The 18236-nt window shown below is 33.5% G+C and overlaps 1 protein-coding gene across 13 annotated transcripts in view; it reads right to left on the bottom strand.

Moving 5' to 3' along the window:
• Positions 1 to 18236, bottom strand: part of PMCA (plasma membrane calcium-transporting ATPase 3) — a 669337-nt gene that overhangs the window by 276135 nt on the left and 374966 nt on the right. For all 13 annotated transcript variants that reach the window (XM_017617971.1, XM_017617951.1, XM_017617985.1 and 10 more), the window contains one exon: positions 12247 to 12385. In XM_017617971.1, the coding sequence (XP_017473460.1) occupies positions 12247 to 12385 (139 nt within the window). The remainder of the gene's footprint in view (positions 1 to 12246; positions 12386 to 18236) is intronic.

Genomic DNA, 18236 nt, shown 5'->3' with positions numbered 1-18236 from the left:
CCTCGCTGTCTATTGATTTGCATTAAAGTTTAATACCTTAAGCGCTTCTGTAATAGTGGCTGCATCGCTACTTGCTGCTAAGTTCACAAGATATCGTACCGTAATATTTTTTAACAGACTTCCTTTGTCCTTGGGAACACTTTAGGCTATATTTTTTGTCAGTATTAACATTTTCAAGTAGCAAATTTCAAAATTGTTTGCAACTTTTCGTGCGGTTCCGCCTTTCCGCAGTAAATCTATTATTTACATTTATGGTTCCTGATTAACTATGTTATTTACTGGTGATCACTTCTTCAATAAATTACAATATAGAAAAAAGTCATCTGACTTCCAACTACGTAAGAGATAACTGTCAAATGCAAAACTGAGAGTGAGTGCAAAACTGTAACATCTGCCTTAATTTACATTTTTGTCTACTGATTTTTTATTGTTGTTGCATTGACTTCAAATTATTATGAGAGAGGGAGTAGGGATGTACCAACAAGAATATTCAACAAAAGGATGAAAGTCGTTAGAACTTGGAAATATAGCGGTGGTTGAAACAAAAAGTGTTAAACCATGTTACAGTTTTGCCCGTCACTGTACATCAGTAATGCGGTTTGAAAAGAACAACGGCCCTTGGAGCCGGGGTATATAGACTAAGTTATTTAAAGCCGACGGCGAGGAACGGGTTGGACGCATGTACTATCTGTTAAAGCTATTTGGTGTTATAGACACGTGGTCGTCAGCTTAGTTCGCCCAATCCACAAGAGGGGGCTGCCGCTGTAAGGTCCTATCTTATCAACCGGCAATACTTCACGCTTGGTAGACAATTGAAAATCAAAGGCATTTCTCGATGAACCAAAATCACACTCCTTAAATCTTTTATCACGTCCTTTCTGTTATATGGGCAGAAACGTGAGAATGCGTTGGGGTTTTTGAGAGAACTATTCTAAGCAAGATATATGCTGCAACGATATTACTGGCATGTCGTACGTGTGGAGGATGATGCTCCATTCAAAGAATCATTCGACTCAGCGCCTATGAGTGGACAACGATAAGATCGGGGAAGGATCAAGTGCAGAAAAACCTGTCCGCACTCGGGATAAGAAACTGTCGAAACTTTGCAAAGGAGTGAGAAGCAATTGGCGACGTGTTTTTGGTCTCGATCAAACCCACAAACGATTCTGGGGCCAAGTAAGAAGAAGATTAAACGTTCCAAATCGAACATTGGTATAAAATATCAATACGGATCAGGGTGTCCAGATTGTTTAAAAAAAAGCGCAATTTCTGAAAAACCGCCAAAAATCGCTAGTTTTTTTTTACTAAATTCATGAAATCGATTTAATAAATCTTTTATTTTAAAAATTAGATCTCGTTATAATATAGTTTTTAAAACCAAAAACGAATATATACCTTCAGATAACACAAATCTCTTATATAATAGTGATGCACAAACAATTTTCTTAAAAAAACACGCATACTTTTTAAGATATATTTGTTTCAACACATTTTGCAATAGGACTGCGCAATTGTTAAATTTATTATAACCAGGGAACGGATTTTATGGAAATTGCCTTTTTTTCTGCTAAAAAGATAGAGTATATTCGATTAAGAATGTCCACGATTTAGCTTTCCCTGATTCCATTTTACACGTTTGATGTTGCCTTTTTTTGCCTTCTTTAAGATATTTGCCTTTTTTGCCTTTTTTAAGATATTTGCCTTTCTTTGCCTTTTCTACCTTTAAAGACTTACAATTATTTTTTTTTTTTTTAAGAATACAAAATATACACATGCCCATGCGGCTTATAGAAGCGCAGGGACCTCTTGCCAAATTGGTGTTGGAAAAATTCAAAGCCGTTTTCTCAGCTAACGTAGGCTTGGAGACAATAAGGGGTGTGGATAAAATTGTAAAGGGCGAGGAAAACGCCCTTATTCCTGATAATATGAACGTTTCAACGTTCCATATTTAAATTGGGCTCCACTTGTATCAACTTGCGTCGAGCGCACATTTAGTACATTCAAGGCTTTTCTTCGCGAAAATCGAATGAAAATGCTGCCAGAAAACTCCAAAATGCATCTTCTGGTTCAATGTTACTACAACTATACAGATTAAAGTTTTATGAGTTAGAAACTCGAAAGGATAAAATAGTCAAAGATTCAAAGTACACATTTTTCATATAATGAAACTAGTTCATAGTTTTTCTCTTTTTACTTGTAATATAAACATTTATAAAAATAAATGTATTTTTTGATTGTTCTTCGTATTTTCTGTCTTTTTTTAGTGCCTTATTTTGCTTTTTTGCAATACCTAGTGCCTTTTTCGCTATTTTGTTTTGCCTTTTTTTGCAATAGCTAGTGCCTTTTCCTGCCTTTTTCGCTATTTTATTTTGCCTTTTTTATAGGTTTTTATGTCCTACAAATCCGTTCCCTGATTATAACCTATAATAAGGCGAGATCAGCTATTTTCACAATTTCTTCAAAATCACCTATAGTGTCTGAATGATTTACATTTATGTTGTTGTCATATATTGAGCTATTCAACCTTGATAACACACTGTTTGATATTGGAAACGTTTTGCAGCAGAAACTATTAGCCTTCATATAACACTTTATTCGAACTATTGAATTAAGGCTTTCCAACCTCATCCTATTTCGAATCTTAGTTTTTGTTGAATTCATTACGGAAAAAACGCGCTCAACAAAGCATGTGAGTGCGGCAAGGATAATAATATGAATTTACTTATATTTCCAAACATTTTATTGCCTGTTGCGGTTTTCACTCCGTAAGCAATTATCCAAAATTCTTCAGAGTCGGATGGAATGGTTCTGAGAAAAGATATTCCACGGGAAAGTTAAAAGATTTAAATATTCAGTTTCCGCTGCTTTTCTTTCCTTCAAAGTCAAATAGTGAATTGGCAGGTCCCTGAAACTCGCCCTCTTGTGATTCGCACACTTTTCTGGTGACAAAATCAAAGCTTTTTTAAAAGTATTTAATTGACTAGGTAATCGTTTCAAAAGTTCTTCGATTAGGATGATTAAACATTTTTGACAATCTTTTAATACGCTTCTTAAGTCAAGTATATCACGCAGTTCATTAGCCTCTTCTGTAAAATTATCGTGGAAAACTAAATTTTGTATATTTTTATAATTGGAAGAAATTTTTTGAACGCGCAAATATTCAAAGAAATCGCCAAATTGGTGCGAAATCGCCAAATCTATACACTCTGATACGGATCACGATACAAACATAATGAAATTGAAACGCTGCACATCGAAAAACGACTTTTCGCGTTTAGCGTCTCATATTTTCCCCCAATAGACATTTATTGCATTTGTGGCCAATTTTTAGACTTAGATTTTCAGTTGACAAGATAAGTTACAATAAACTACATATTTTATAAACTAAATATTTACGTACGAACATTCTTGAGCAACGTTTACATGACAAGCATATACAAAAGAATAACACAGGCCTGCGAAATTTAACTATTTCCCCCCTTCCAATAACTATGTTTTTTTTATATCTAGGTATGATAAATTAAAATACAGCCTTATTTTTTGCGCATAGAGATTTAGTTTTATTGATGGCATGCATATTTTAGAATTTTAAAAAATTTTTGTGAAAAGCCAAACGAAATTTATTCTTAAACACGTAAAGAAGTCTAAGTTGCGGCGAAGCCGAATATTAAATACCCGGCGCACGTATAAAATATATTTCATTACCATCAGCTGGTTTAGTTTTTATTGTGTTTCGTTAAAATTCTAGTTTTAATGTACAAACATAAAATTTAATTACATTGCTGATATTTTTAAATATATATAACACCCACAGCTATTTTCAAGGGTAAACAGGCAGTGCACAATTGGTATAATTTTGCGTCTTGCGCTTTGCAGGCAAAGTTATAATTGTCACCCAAAGCCATAAAGTTTTATCTGGCATGGTCTTTAGCATAAGTCGAAATATTGAAGGTTCCAAATTTCTGAAATTGACATCCTTTAAACTATGTTCACATTACAGCATAAATTACTTTGTTTCGATAAGTGTACGTACGAGATGTGGTTTGTACTTGATTTCAAAAAAAAATATGGTTGCATACCTTTGGCAATTTTTTAAATTTCCTTAACAGTGGGGGCTTAAATAAATAAAAAAAGTGTTTTCTCCATTTGGTTCTTATAAACTATCTCATTTGTAGTTAATTTATTGAGAGATTTTACAAAGCGAAATTACTTGAGTTTAGCATGATTTGCTTATAAATTACAAATGAGCCGTAAATTGTGAACATACTTTTAGGCTGTTACAAACAACAGTTATGTGAACAAAGTTATAATATCGCATGGTAGAATAATAACAAGGTGTTGTCAGTAGCGACGTGTTTGTTGTAATTTTGACAACATCGGCATGCTTATTTTCAGTGCTGCCGATCTTAATTTTTATACTACTATTAGTTGGGAAATAGTATCTAAAATCTCCATTTAGTAAGACCGCGATTTTTAAAGAACTTGGTGTTTTCAGAACGATATTAATATTTAAAATTGCTGGATTTGTATAATTTTTGTCCTCAAAATATAAAATATAAAAGATATCGTGGTTATCAATGGAAAAAAAACGTACCCAGAAATCGTATGGAAAGGCGCTTTTTTATATTAAATAACTTTTGCTGCATTGCCATTATATTGAGCCAATTGAACTACTGATACGCTAGAATAGAGTGGCTGCATGGTTAAATTAGGAATTCGCTTATATTATCGATATTTATGTGTTTTAATCTATTTAGAAAATCATGTACAGTCTTACAGGAAATTGCCTTATTTTACGGCCTATACTTTTTTATAACTTACAATATATGTCCAATCTGTCTGGAGTTGACGATACAAACATATATTCAGGCTTATGAGCCTGTAATTATACATTTTTCTACATTTCATTTGAAATAGTATGCACAAACGGATTAAAAGTATTAAATAATTAGTACCTTTTATATTACTTTAAAATGCGTAACCGGAATAGACCTGCCGAAAAAGTGAGGTCAAGTTACTGACAACACCTTGTTATTATTACACCATGATAATATCCTATGCCCACGTATATTCGGTAATAAAAACAAGTAATTTTTTACCAAAAAACAAAACCGAATTCAATTTTCATATAAAAATTTAAGATTATCGTTTGTTTCTTCATGATCCAATGATCGGATTTAAACCAAATTAGTATGGGACCTCCTGCGAGGTAACACTTTCCCTTTAAAAAAAGAACTATAGAAATCGGTTAACGTGATCCAAAGTTATGCGTTGATATACATAAAAAAAAACAAATCCTTTTTGTGAAGTCGGTTAACAAACAGTATCTATTAGTCTAAAATTGCTCTATAGAAACTCAGTAAATCAAAAAAACTTATGGAAATTCGAAGAGTAACATGCGGCAACACTAAGAAAACTAAAAAAGTAAGTTTTAACAGTTTTCGTGAGTTACCCAAAATTAATTTAAAAACTAAATTTTCGTTTCTTCCAAAAAAATTTGCCCTTCCCCGGTGCAAAATGTTTTTGATGTTACACTCAACCCTGTCAAAGGGCATGTTTTCCTTCTTGTCGTTGTCTAAGTAGCTCACGTATTTTATAATATTGTCGTTTTAAACAACCACCTGATTTTCAGGGCAACTATCGCCCCTGGCAAAGCTTCAAAGGGCAGAGAATGTGCCTTTTTTGCTTTACAAGAGTGTGACATTTTATGAAACGAACACAAAATTTGCTCACCCTTTGCCTTTAATTTGGAATCGAACACGAAAAGAGAAAGGGGCAATCAAAAGGCGACATATTTTGGTAGAAGCGAAATCACCATTAAAAACTAATGGCGACGAATAACTGTTACCCAGGTTTTTTTGAGAAATAAAAGGGTCCTTTATGGATTTTGCGAAAAAGTATTTTATTGTTAATTTTCCACAGATTTTACTTTAGCTGTATTAATTAGTTTTTCAATTTTAATCCTTATTTACATTTGCCAACAGTGTAAATTTTGAGAGAAAAGTTCATTTGACACGCAGGTCTTCGTCAGTTAATTTAATCCATATCTTCTGTAAGCATAGGCTAATTTTCTACATGTTTAGTCCCTTATACTCCCCCTTTTGTCCAACATAAGGCCTCATACTCAAAAATCGAATAAACTCGGAACTGGTGACTAGGACGGCCACTCATTCGACCAACCTTATACAGTTTTTTTCTTTTTTTGTATTTTTTTATACAAAGCCTAAGAAAAACTTCACCTGAAAAAGACTTGCGTGCCAATGAACTTTTCTCTCAAAGTTTAAACTGCTGGCAAATGTAAATAAAGATTGAAATTTAAAAACTAATTAATGCAACTAAAGTAAAATTTGTGGAAAATTAACAATAAAATACTTTTTTTCGCGAAATCTATCAAGGACCCCTTTATTTTTAAAAAAAAAACGGGGTAACAGTTATTCGTGGCCACGCTGTATGCGATGGAATTTTTTTTATGTTTTTCGTAGCTTATTATCTAATACCGACCCAAATTGCTTATTGGAAACCATCGCAGGCCTGTTTACTGAGAGACGTGGTGACATGCATATTTCACATTTTTAACATTTTAATGAAAAACACATAAAATAATTTAAAACTAAATTTTTACTTAAACACAACAGTATTGGTTAAAAATATCCCTAAAGAAATTCGATATAAAGCCAGTAATATGGGGTAACACTAAGAAAAATAAAAAAGTATTTTTTTCTGAAAATTTACATGGTGGATTTTTTTTTATAATTTTTTTCGTATCATTACTAGGTACACAAATTGTTAAATAGTTTTTTAAGGGAGAAACCATCGCAGGCCTGTGTAACCCAGTTGCTCGAAATTAATATTTCAACAATACACTTTATATAATTAAAATTAACATCATATTAATTTTTATGTATAAAATTAATTTTCAAAACACCTACATTGCATTCATATACTCAATCTAAAGCAATTGTTTTAAATTTTTACGTAATTCCACCGTTTTTACAGGTTCGCAGTTTTGACAGGTAATACATACTGTAGAAAACGTTAGTCGTGTAAATGAAGCCAGATTCCACGTATTATCTGACCTTATGATTGGCTAATATTTAAATTTGACATCATAACGTCGTCACTGGGGGTCGGCTTTAGGCTCCGGCTCTACACGGAGGAGCAGTTAATCGGAAAGCTATGCTTAAAAGGTGAGGGCGGAAATGATTAAAGTGAACCTGCACGATTGTAAAGCAGTATCAGTTGCATTTCTGTTCCAAATTATAACTAAGGGAGCAGAGGACCCTCAGGTGTGGGAAAAACCATATATGGGGTAAAAACGCCAGGGTATATACTGGTAAGTGGTACCAAAGCCGGGGAACCAGGAAAAGGTTTTGAAGATACCAAGTATTAAACTACAGAATCCATTTTATTTTATTATTGTTATTTAGCTTTGTACCACGATTATATTTATTAGGAAAAATGGAAAAAGCAACAATTTAGTGGTGAGGATACAATGGCCGGTCTGGACCTAAACGGGCCCACTAAGACTGAGGTCCATATACTGGGTACATTAAAATTGGGTAAACACCTCGCGTACGCGAGCTAGTGACAAGCATGATGGAGGCAGGACTCTTTGAAGGTGACGCGAAAGAACACCATAACACCTGGGGCAGCTGCGACGAATGTGCGGGGTAAGTATACATAGCTCTAAGCTTTCTGAGAATGGCGATTGCCTTGTCGGGAATTTGATGCTGCTTGAAAAGTCCTCTTATTTAGAACAGCGGTGCAAAAGGGGCAGAGCCTATGAACCTCAGAGTTAGGCGCAGTAAGATACTTTTAAGTACAACTCATAAAAACCCACGAGGCTTGCAAAAATCTAGCCACCAGGTCTGATACCGAGGAGGAATTTCTGGGTCTTCTTCCAAACACACTTTCCGAGAATACCAACATTGGACCAGAACAGTCATGTGTCAATGAGAGACATTCACTCATTGGAAACCCTTCCACTAGGATGAGGGTTAACAGGTCTATAAGGACTATCAATCACCACCTTATCAACATTTCAACTAAAGGTAATGGAGAGGCTATACACTATGTATTAGAGCCACTCAGCATTGTTATATGAAAGAAACTACGTTTCATGAACTTGTGTTTCGCATACACAAATAAGTGGCCATCAAGGAGTTTTCGCTAGTTGTCTTTCTAGATATTGATGGCGCTTTCAACAATACGAGTATTATGCCTAGCGCAATATCGCAGGGGCAGCCACCGAAAAACCCAACTCACCCCTTCGTCTGCTGCTACCAGCGGATACTGCGTGATATGAATTTGAAGAGGAGCACTCGAACAACAAATGTGTATGTCCCCGAAACTAGTCCCCTGTACACTTTCGTGGTCAAGCCCATATGCTATGAGGTAGTGGTACCGTGGCCGCCACTAGTGAAGAAATCGGGCGTTGTCAAACGTTAACCTAACCCTAACACCCAATTGATCACACTATATCTATTTTTTGTGGGTGGAGGGTTTAAAATACCAAACACATCATCAAAGTTGTCGGCGCTGCAGTGGTAATATCCGGAGGCTAAAACACTATCCCCGCGTTTGGAACATTCCCTTACCAATCTTGTGGTAAAAGTGTTCTTATTTCAATTAATTTTTTGCGATTCTGCACGATTGACTTTTTCCTTAAAGAGGATGACATTTATGTAGAATGAAATATTGAGAGTTCTTTATTTTTATTATTTCTATATCACTGTACCACTTATTCATGAGTGGAAGATGTTATTACACATATGTATGTAGATACACGCGTGGCCACGTAAACCTTAGCACCACTTTTTTTAATTTTGTAGAATTTTGTATATTAATAAAAATAATATATTTTTTTAATATAGTTCTAACAGCAACAAAAACTATATAAATTAGAGTTTCAAACTTTGTAGAAAATTTAGAAAAAATCATCAAAGTTTTATTCAAATTTCAAACTTTTTAATAACAATTTTTAGGAAAATTTGGTTATGCAGTTACTAGCGCATTTAATTTTAGTATAATAAAATGCAAGTTTAAAGTAGCCCATTTGTATTCCATTTGTTCCAAGATCGTCGGCAAGAAAAAAATTCAAAAATTACCGAGAATTCGAACCACTTCAAACTTGCACTATATTGTACTAAATTAAATGAGCCAGTTTAATTCATACCCAAAATTTTCCTAACATTGATAATTTTCTCAAAATCTTGTACAAAGCTTGAAACTTTTGTTGATATCGTTTTTGTTGCGGTTTTAACTACATAAAAAAAATATTAACTAACAAAATTCTACCAAAGTACAAAAAAGTTGTGGTAGGGTTTGCGTGGCTACAAGTGTATGAATATTGTTAAGGAAATATTAAAATCCTTCAAATTACCATTCTTTTAAGGAAATGATATTCAGTAGCTATATAGGAATGTTTGAAACTTTTTTTTTAACTAATTTACGAAAAAAATTATAATAGCACCAACCACCAACACTTTTACTATAAATACGATATAGCAGTAGTTGAACGCAAATTTTCATCAGTTCAGACAATAAATAATTAAAAGCAACACGCAAATATTTCAGATTTCGGCCTTTAGAAACGTAGTCGTAAAAGCTTTTGATTAAAGTCTTGTAAAAAAAGTTTAAAAACGACCTAGGAGGTGATCGTATTCTATCAATGCACGAAGGATTTTTAATGTTGTCCTTTTCATTATCTGCCTCTTGCCCTTAATCTCTTGTTCGATCAAGTATGCTTGCAATTTCAACATAACTGCCACGCCCGCTTTTTTTAATCAAACTAAGTGTTTGAAACCAGAATTTGGTCATTAATCTTTATTACACTACGTCTGTTTGCTATTTTGTAATGGATTTCATAAATAAACAAAATATAATTTTTTAGCGTCTTTCTCGTTCAGTATGAAAAAGAAAAGTATATGGCAAAGAAATGGAGATAAACTTAAAACTATTAGTGTTATATATGTAACTTTAAACGCGTTAATAAGGAATTCCTGTGAAAAATTAATTTTGTTTTCGTGAAGTAATATATCCCGAACCCGGAGGGCAAAACCAAATCCGCGAAAAAATACGGATGGAACATGAATAACAAAATACTGGAATTAAGATGTTAAATTTGTTTTGTATTGAAAATAGTACATTATGTGCAGATGATCATATGCAAAAATATTATTTTTTTTATTAAACTTTGTCTTGTTAATTTAAATTTATCAGTTAGCAGAATAATATTCAGCCGACATATTTTACCCATGTAATAGAAAGGAGAAGGGCTAATCCAGTTTGTTTTATGTCTGTACCGACCAACGTGGAGTATATACATACATATATTGGGTGGAGTAATAAAAGGTCATTGCGTATGTTTTAAAAAACTGGCGTTAGTACAGTTCTGGCAACACTCAAGTTAATCGTATATATACATAAGCGATTTCGTTGAGCTTTGCAGATTTTACAAAAGGTTTAAGAGGGAAGACCAAGGAGTGCATTTTCGGCATATTCTTTTTTTTTACTTCCATATAGCGAATAACGCATGTCAAGCTTGTCAAGACCTTCGTAAAGGTGGACATGTTTTAAAAGAATGCCAGTGCCAAATCTGACTCAAGAAATGCCACTAGAATTTGGATATCAAAGATGGCCCTTAGTCATGAAGGCCCACCGAGGTTGAAGGCGAAAAAATTACGTAGTTGATGCAGTGAAATTAGTTCGAAGGGACATTCCTACGACTGTAGCGTCTACGTAACCGAAACCACAGTATATACAGTAATAAACCTTTTCGCAGTTTTTCACCATTTGGTCCCCGAGGAGTACTTTTGGGTTGTGTGCATCTTTTTCGTATTGCGCGCAAGGCAACACTTACTGTGGGGAATTTCGCCTAATGATAAGAAAAGTTCTTTTCCAGGATAAAATATACATAGTTATGTGTTATTTATGAACAAAATGTAGGTTAAGTATAATATTCATTAGTAATGTATGCTGATATTCATGCTTAATGAAAAATAATTTCAGCATTTAACAGTTCATTACCATGTACTGTGTAATATAACAAGTTATACACTGAACTATGATAATCTGTACTAGTATCTATTACTACGTTTATATGCACGTATTATTTGCAAATAACAATTTGCAAAATGGTAAACTTTGCCGTATAAACGCTGAGTTATTTTTTTTATTTGCAAATAACTAAATTATTTTTATTTGCTCCTTCTCATTATCAACTCTGATCAGATTTTACCCCCGAGGAGTACTCAAAAAGGTTTACTACTGTATATACTGTGACCGAAACGATCCATATATAGATCTGACCAAGGGCTGCTACCACAGCAGCATCCCCAAAAATTTTACAAAGTATGATACCAGGTTATGAGATGTGGATACACACATCTTTGACGACACGTCAATAATTTTTGGCGCTAAGATGGGGTGTGTTGAGACACTTGTTCCGCTCTCTTTCTTTGTCTCCTCCACATTCAGATAAATCCCCGATTCATGAAACTAACCGAATGGTGATAAAATATAATCGATTAAATAACTTTGAAGAATACGAAATGACTTTTTAATCCACCCACCCATATAGCTACGTATACCTATATATACATATGTATGTATATGTATGCGTGTATGTATATATATAGCTTATTAACATAAATAACCTTCTGAAGTAGGGTAAGTGGTAATTGCAATTTAGTTGTATATGTGTACATAACATATATATGTATATTTATATACGTTTGTGTATATATATTATATACATATATACATATTTATATACTGAAAATGTAATTAATATATGCATATATGTACATATATTAATGCTAATTTATATGTAAATGTGTGTATATATGGCATGTAAAACTGAATTTATAAAACAAAAATGAGATAAAAACTAATGATTGAATTATGAGTAAAGTGATTATTAAAGTAATAGTTTCGTGTAAATATGCGAAATACATGGGATAAATGTATTTGTATGTATATAACTAAATAATCAGGTTATGATATCCAATAATACTTAAAGAATCTATCAAACCATTTCTAGCGATAAAGATAAATGTGCGTAGAGTTAATATATGTATACATTAGATTATCTCACATATATATATATATATATATATATACTATATTTATATATACCCATACATACATAGCTTTATGGATATGTATACGCATATACACAAATATATATATAATTTTTTTATCAATATATATTCAAAAAGCCAAATGCAGACACAAATCACTTACCTGAGTTTGTAAACGTGTTAGTCCTCTTATCCAAAGAATTTGGCCAGCTCGAGGTTTTTTGTCAGAATCGATTGAATCGAAGCGTTCTTCCCCTAAATGCATAGCGTCAGTATATTCTTCAGGATGTCCACGGCCCCATCTATAAATAAATACGCGAAGTAGATACACAAAATATGTTAATGACTAAACACTCATTATATACACATTTAAATGCAATGTTTGTATGAAATATAGGCATGAATGAATGTACAATACGAACAGCACGATTAGAAGTAAAACAAGATTAATGAGTCGATCATAGATGGGTTATAGATCATAGTTGGGTTTGGGAACAACGCCACTGAGATGAAGATGGACATATATTATGAATAGCAACCACAGTCATGTTAAAGCCACAAGGCTGTTTTCAGATCGGAAAACCTGACGGAAACCACATTTTCAGAGTTCAATACGTACGTACTAGGGCTTTCAATCCCGGAATCCCGGACACTTTTCCTTGTCCAGAAGTCCCAGTATTGCAGCTCGGGAATCCCAGGATTTACAGATTGAAAGGGATATGGAAAACAGAAAAATTAATTCAAGTGCATTTGAGATGAAAACCCAGAAATAAAGAACACCAAAATTTGGATGCAAAGTGAACTTGAGTAATTTGCTCTAAGAATTGGATTTCAGAAACTGCCTGAACAACATTTTGTGCAAGAACTGTGTAAAAAGAAAAAATCTGGAAAATACAAGAAACTTTAAAGTGTGGCAGAGTTATTCCTCATATTACTTTGTTGGCATTTTTTTGGGAATTGAATTTCCACAAATATGAGTAAGGGTTTTTTACAATTAATATAGCTATTTAAACCAAATCGACCCCGTGTTGCCATATGGCATCATGTATGAGAGGGTGTAAAACAAACCCCCCTTACTCAAAAATGCTTATATGTACGTTAGCTAATTGCTAAAAGGTGTCTCTTTCGAAACGCTTACGCTTCCGTGAGTGTCTTGCTGTCTATGGAGTGTAATACACGTGTGTTCTTTGAACAAAATAAGAAGTGGCAGAAAACCATTGAAATGTTATATTTCATTTCATTTCATTTCATTTCATTTATTAAACAAATTCATTAGTACAATAAGATCTTAAAGCTCTTTTATAGTACAACGGTAATTATAAAGCACAAACATAAAGCAACGAAAGGAAAACAATAAGTAAAAAAAAAATAATAATTTAAAAATAAAATAAAAGAAAAAGAAAAATGCTACTAATTCTAAGACTAAAAACTAACATTCTTACTTAAGTAAAAACACAACGACACAAAACGTTAACATCTGTAGATAAATACATACACATATGATAATCCTAGCAGATAGTGAAACTCAGAGTACAAAAACTTATTGACGAAAGTACGAAAACAACACATTCTTAAAGTTGTCCTTGTTTAAGCTGCAGCGAGTAGCAGGTGGAATAGAATTCCATAAACGCGTGGCGTTGACAAAAAATAGTCTTGCAGAGTTAAGATAATTAAAGCTAGGTACAATTAAGCCGCTTATACGGGCATATTTTGGAAAGGTTAGCTTATTATACAGATAGCTAGGTAGCTTATCCGACATTAAACGGAATAAAAAAATACAATTCCTTGCTTTCAAGTACTCAGATATCTCACAGCCCAATAGGCGAGATCTCCAACTAGAAATGTGATCAAATTTAGCCAAACCAAATACATACCGTATTACGTGATTGAAAACTACTTCAATTTTGTGGGCAGATTGAGAACTAACTATCTAATTATAAAGAAATAACAATACATTTATTGCATTTATAGTTTTTTATACCCGAGCGCACTTGTGCACAAGGTTATTATAACTTTGTTCACATAACGGTTGCTTGTAACAGGCAAAACGAATCGAGACAGATATAGACAAATGTAAACATAAATGATCAGAATGAAAAGAGAAATCGATTAAGCGGTGACTGTCTGTCCGTCCGTCCGTCCATCCGTCCGCCCGCGCGTCTGTCTGTGCACACGATAACTCAAGTAAAGATTGAGATATCCCAACGAAACTTGGTATGTGCACTTCTTTTGGGCGTAGGACGGATGGTATTGAAGATGGGCAAAATCGGGCAATAAACGTGCCTACCTCCCATCCATATAACGGTAATTTTCAGAAATACGAAAACTGCGATATTTTAGTAACTACTGAAGATTATTCACTCAAAATTGATATTTACAATAAGTTTTAGACGAAAAATAAGAATATTATAAATTTTTGGAAAATGTGCGAAGCCGCGCCCACTTATGGTAACATGTGTATATCTTAGTACCCGCTGCACCAACTTCTTCCAAACTTGGCACAGTTGTTGGCCTTGGTACAACATACTAAATGGCCGAAAAGTTTTAAAATCGGACCATAACCGCGCCCACATCCCATATAACGGTAATTTAGAGAAATACGAAAACTTCGATAAATCAGCAAATATTGAAACTAATTTATTCAAAATTCAAATAAATAAAAATTGATGCTTGCGACAATTCTTTACGAAGAAATTCGTTTATAATAACATTTTGGAAAATGGGCGTGGCACCGCCCACTTATGATCACATATATGTATCTCGGTAACCGTTCTAACAATTTGTGCCAAACTCGGTATGGTTATTGTGCTTGCCACATGGAAGCAAAAAATTTCAGAAATGTTTGAAACTTCAATATTTCGAAACTTAAGGACGCTAATTTACTCAAAATTGATACACCCCGGCTTACCGTGTAGCGGTAGCTTTCGGAAAGGTGAAAAACATATATTTAATACTTGCGCTGGGTATTTAATGATAGGCTCCGCCCGAACTTAGACTTTGTTACATGTTTTATTTAGAAAATATAGCGGTGATAAAAAATTAGCTAATACATTAGTAACTCCATTTGTAACAAGCTTTAATAAAAAACAATCGTGCATGTTAGATAATTTAAGTGTTTTTAAGCCCGTTGTCATATGGAAACATGGGACGTAATGCGAACTGTCCCTCTTTTCTTCTACTATCAAAATACATCATGTATGGGAGGGGCTGAAACAAAAACCGCTTACTTAAAACTGCTTATTTATATGTACGTTAACTAATTGCAAAGTAAGGTTAAATTAATCTGGACGGCGTTGAGCCGCACATAGACCGGCAGGTCCTTGGTGTTGCCAGTTGGAGCTCGTTTTTACGCGTTAAAGTAGACATCACAATGGATGTCACCGCTTTTTGTTTATTTCAGTAGATTTTTCTAACTTCTCGAATTGGTAGGCTCTCAAGCAGTGGCGTAGCCAGGGGGGATTTGGGGGGATAGATCCCCCCCTTCGTCAGTGAAATGAAACTTTTTATTTTTGAATTAATAACACAATACTTTTTTACCCTTCCGCTTTATAATTTTCTTATTTCAGACTGATGACAAATTATCTTTTAATGAAAATATAAAATTATCGGTTGGTAGATTATGTATTTGAATATTTGCGAAATACACTAAGCCATTTTGCCTAGTTTCCCACAGTGTTGGGAAATAATCTATAATCTATACAAAAACTGTACTCTTCGACTGTAAATTGTATCGAATTTTTAATTTGCTCATATGCATGCATGCATGCATACATAGATTCCCTTCANAAGCCGCGCCCACTTATGGTAACATGTGTATATCTTAGTACCCGCTGCACCAACTTCTTCCAAACTTGGCACAGTTGTTGGCCTTGGTACAACATACTAAATGGCCGAAAAGTTTTAAAATCGGACCATAACCGCGCCCACATCCCATATAACGGTAATTTAGAGAAATACGAAAACTTCGATAAATCAGCAAATATTGAAACTAATTTATTCAAAATTCAAATAAATAAAAATTGATGCTTGCGACAATTCTTTACGAAGAAATTCGTTTATAATAACATTTTGGAAAATGGGCGTGGCACCGCCCACTTATGATCACATATATGTATCTCGGTAACCGTTCTAACAATTTGTGCCAAACTCGGTATGGTTATTGTGCTTGCCACATGGAAGCAAAAAATTTCAGAAATGTTTGAAACTTCAATATTTCGAAACTTAAGGACGCTAATTTACTCAAAATTGATACACCCCGGCTTACCGTGTAGCGGTAGCTTTCGGAAAGGTGAAAAACATATATTTAATACTTGCGCTGGGTATTTAATGATAGGCTCCGCCCGAACTTAGACTTTGTTACATGTTTTATTTAGAAAATATAGCGGTGATAAAAAATTAGCTAATACATTAGTAACTCCATTTGTAACAAGCTTTAATAAAAAACAATCGTGCATGTTAGATAATTTAAGTGTTTTTAAGCCCGTTGTCATATGGAAACATGGGACGTAATGCGAACTGTCCCTCTTTTCTTCTACTATCAAAATACATCATGTATGGGAGGGGCTGAAACAAAAACCGCTTACTTAAAACTGCTTATTTATATGTACGTTAACTAATTGCAAAGTAAGGTTAAATTAATCTGGACGGCGTTGAGCCGCACATAGACCGGCAGGTCCTTGGTGTTGCCAGTTGGAGCTCGTTTTTACGCGTTAAAGTAGACATCACAATGGATGTCACCGCTTTTTGTTTATTTCAGTAGATTTTTCTAACTTCTCGAATTGGTAGGCTCTCAAGCAGTGGCGTAGCCAGGGGGGATTTGGGGGGATAGATCCCCCCCTTCGTCAGTGAAATGAAACTTTTTATTTTTGAATTAATAACACAATACTTTTTTACCCTTCCGCTTTATAATTTTCTTATTTCAGACTGATGACAAATTATCTTTTAATGAAAATATAAAATTATCGGTTGGTAGATTATGTATTTGAATATTTGCGAAATACACTAAGCCATTTTGCCTAGTTTCCCACAGTGTTGGGAAATAATCTATAATCTATACAAAAACTGTACTCTTCGACTGTAAATTGTATCGAATTTTTAATTTGCTCATATGCATGCATGCATGCATACATAGATTCCCTTCACGACCAATGATTTGATGGTATTCACGGGAAAGTTTATGTAGGTACATTTACATATTTTACACTTTTAACATAAATGTCAAGGCAGATATTTTAAGATACACNGATTATGAATGGATAGAAGAGACATCTTCTTTGAATTCAGTACTAAAACTCGACATTTCAAGTGCTTATCAAAACTTTATACATGTTAACTAGATTGGCCATTTATCTTAAAATTATATAATTTTAATTATTTGTTTATAAAAATGCAGTTTACATTTTAACAAAATCCGTATAAATCCAAAGTTTACTCTTTGCGCAACATTAAAAAAATCAACGTACTTTCGTAAAGCTTTTTAATTCGATTTCCTAGAGATACATATTTTGAGTATGCAGTTTTGTAGCCCGATCAATTCAAATAAAGCGCAAGTTTAAAATACATAGCTGCGGCTTATCGTTGATTTTTAATATTTTATTTTTTTTTTGATGAAGGCGTTGCTCATTTTCTTCATTAAAAAAATCGTTGAACATATTTAGATAATATGGAAGAAAATTACCGACATCGTCAAAAATATGCCATACATCAACTGTAAATCACAGCTACTTTAAATTTGCACTTTATTAGACTAAAATTGAATGAGCTAAAAAACTGCAAAATATTAAGAGATAAAATTGAAATAGAAAGTTCGAAATTTTTACGAAAGTTTGTCGATTTTTTTTAATGTTGTTCAAAGATTAAACTTATTTTCATTTAGTGTTTGTTAAGGAATAAACTATATTTTTATAAACAAATAATTCAAATTAAAATATAATAAAATAAATAGTCAAATCTAGTCAATATGTGAGTGTCGTAAAGTTATGATATTTAAGAACATCTCTTTCTTAATTAACGATGACACTGTTTCTATATGAAGCTGATTTCAACATTTTATTTTAAAACTTGCCTAGGAATGTGATATAATGGTTCGTTCAAAACCTTTTTTCAAAACTTATAAAGGCAAAAACGAGAAGGCGAAGACAAAAAGAGAATAAA

The sequence above is a fragment of the Rhagoletis zephyria genome, unplaced genomic scaffold (assembly GCF_001687245.7).
Source record: "Rhagoletis zephyria isolate East Lansing unplaced genomic scaffold, Rhagoletis_zephyria_1.1 Rzeph_scaffold_00032, whole genome shotgun sequence".
In the NCBI taxonomy this organism is placed as follows: Eukaryota; Metazoa; Arthropoda; class Insecta; order Diptera; family Tephritidae; genus Rhagoletis; species Rhagoletis zephyria.
This window is presented reverse-complemented; position numbering and strand designations above follow the sequence as displayed.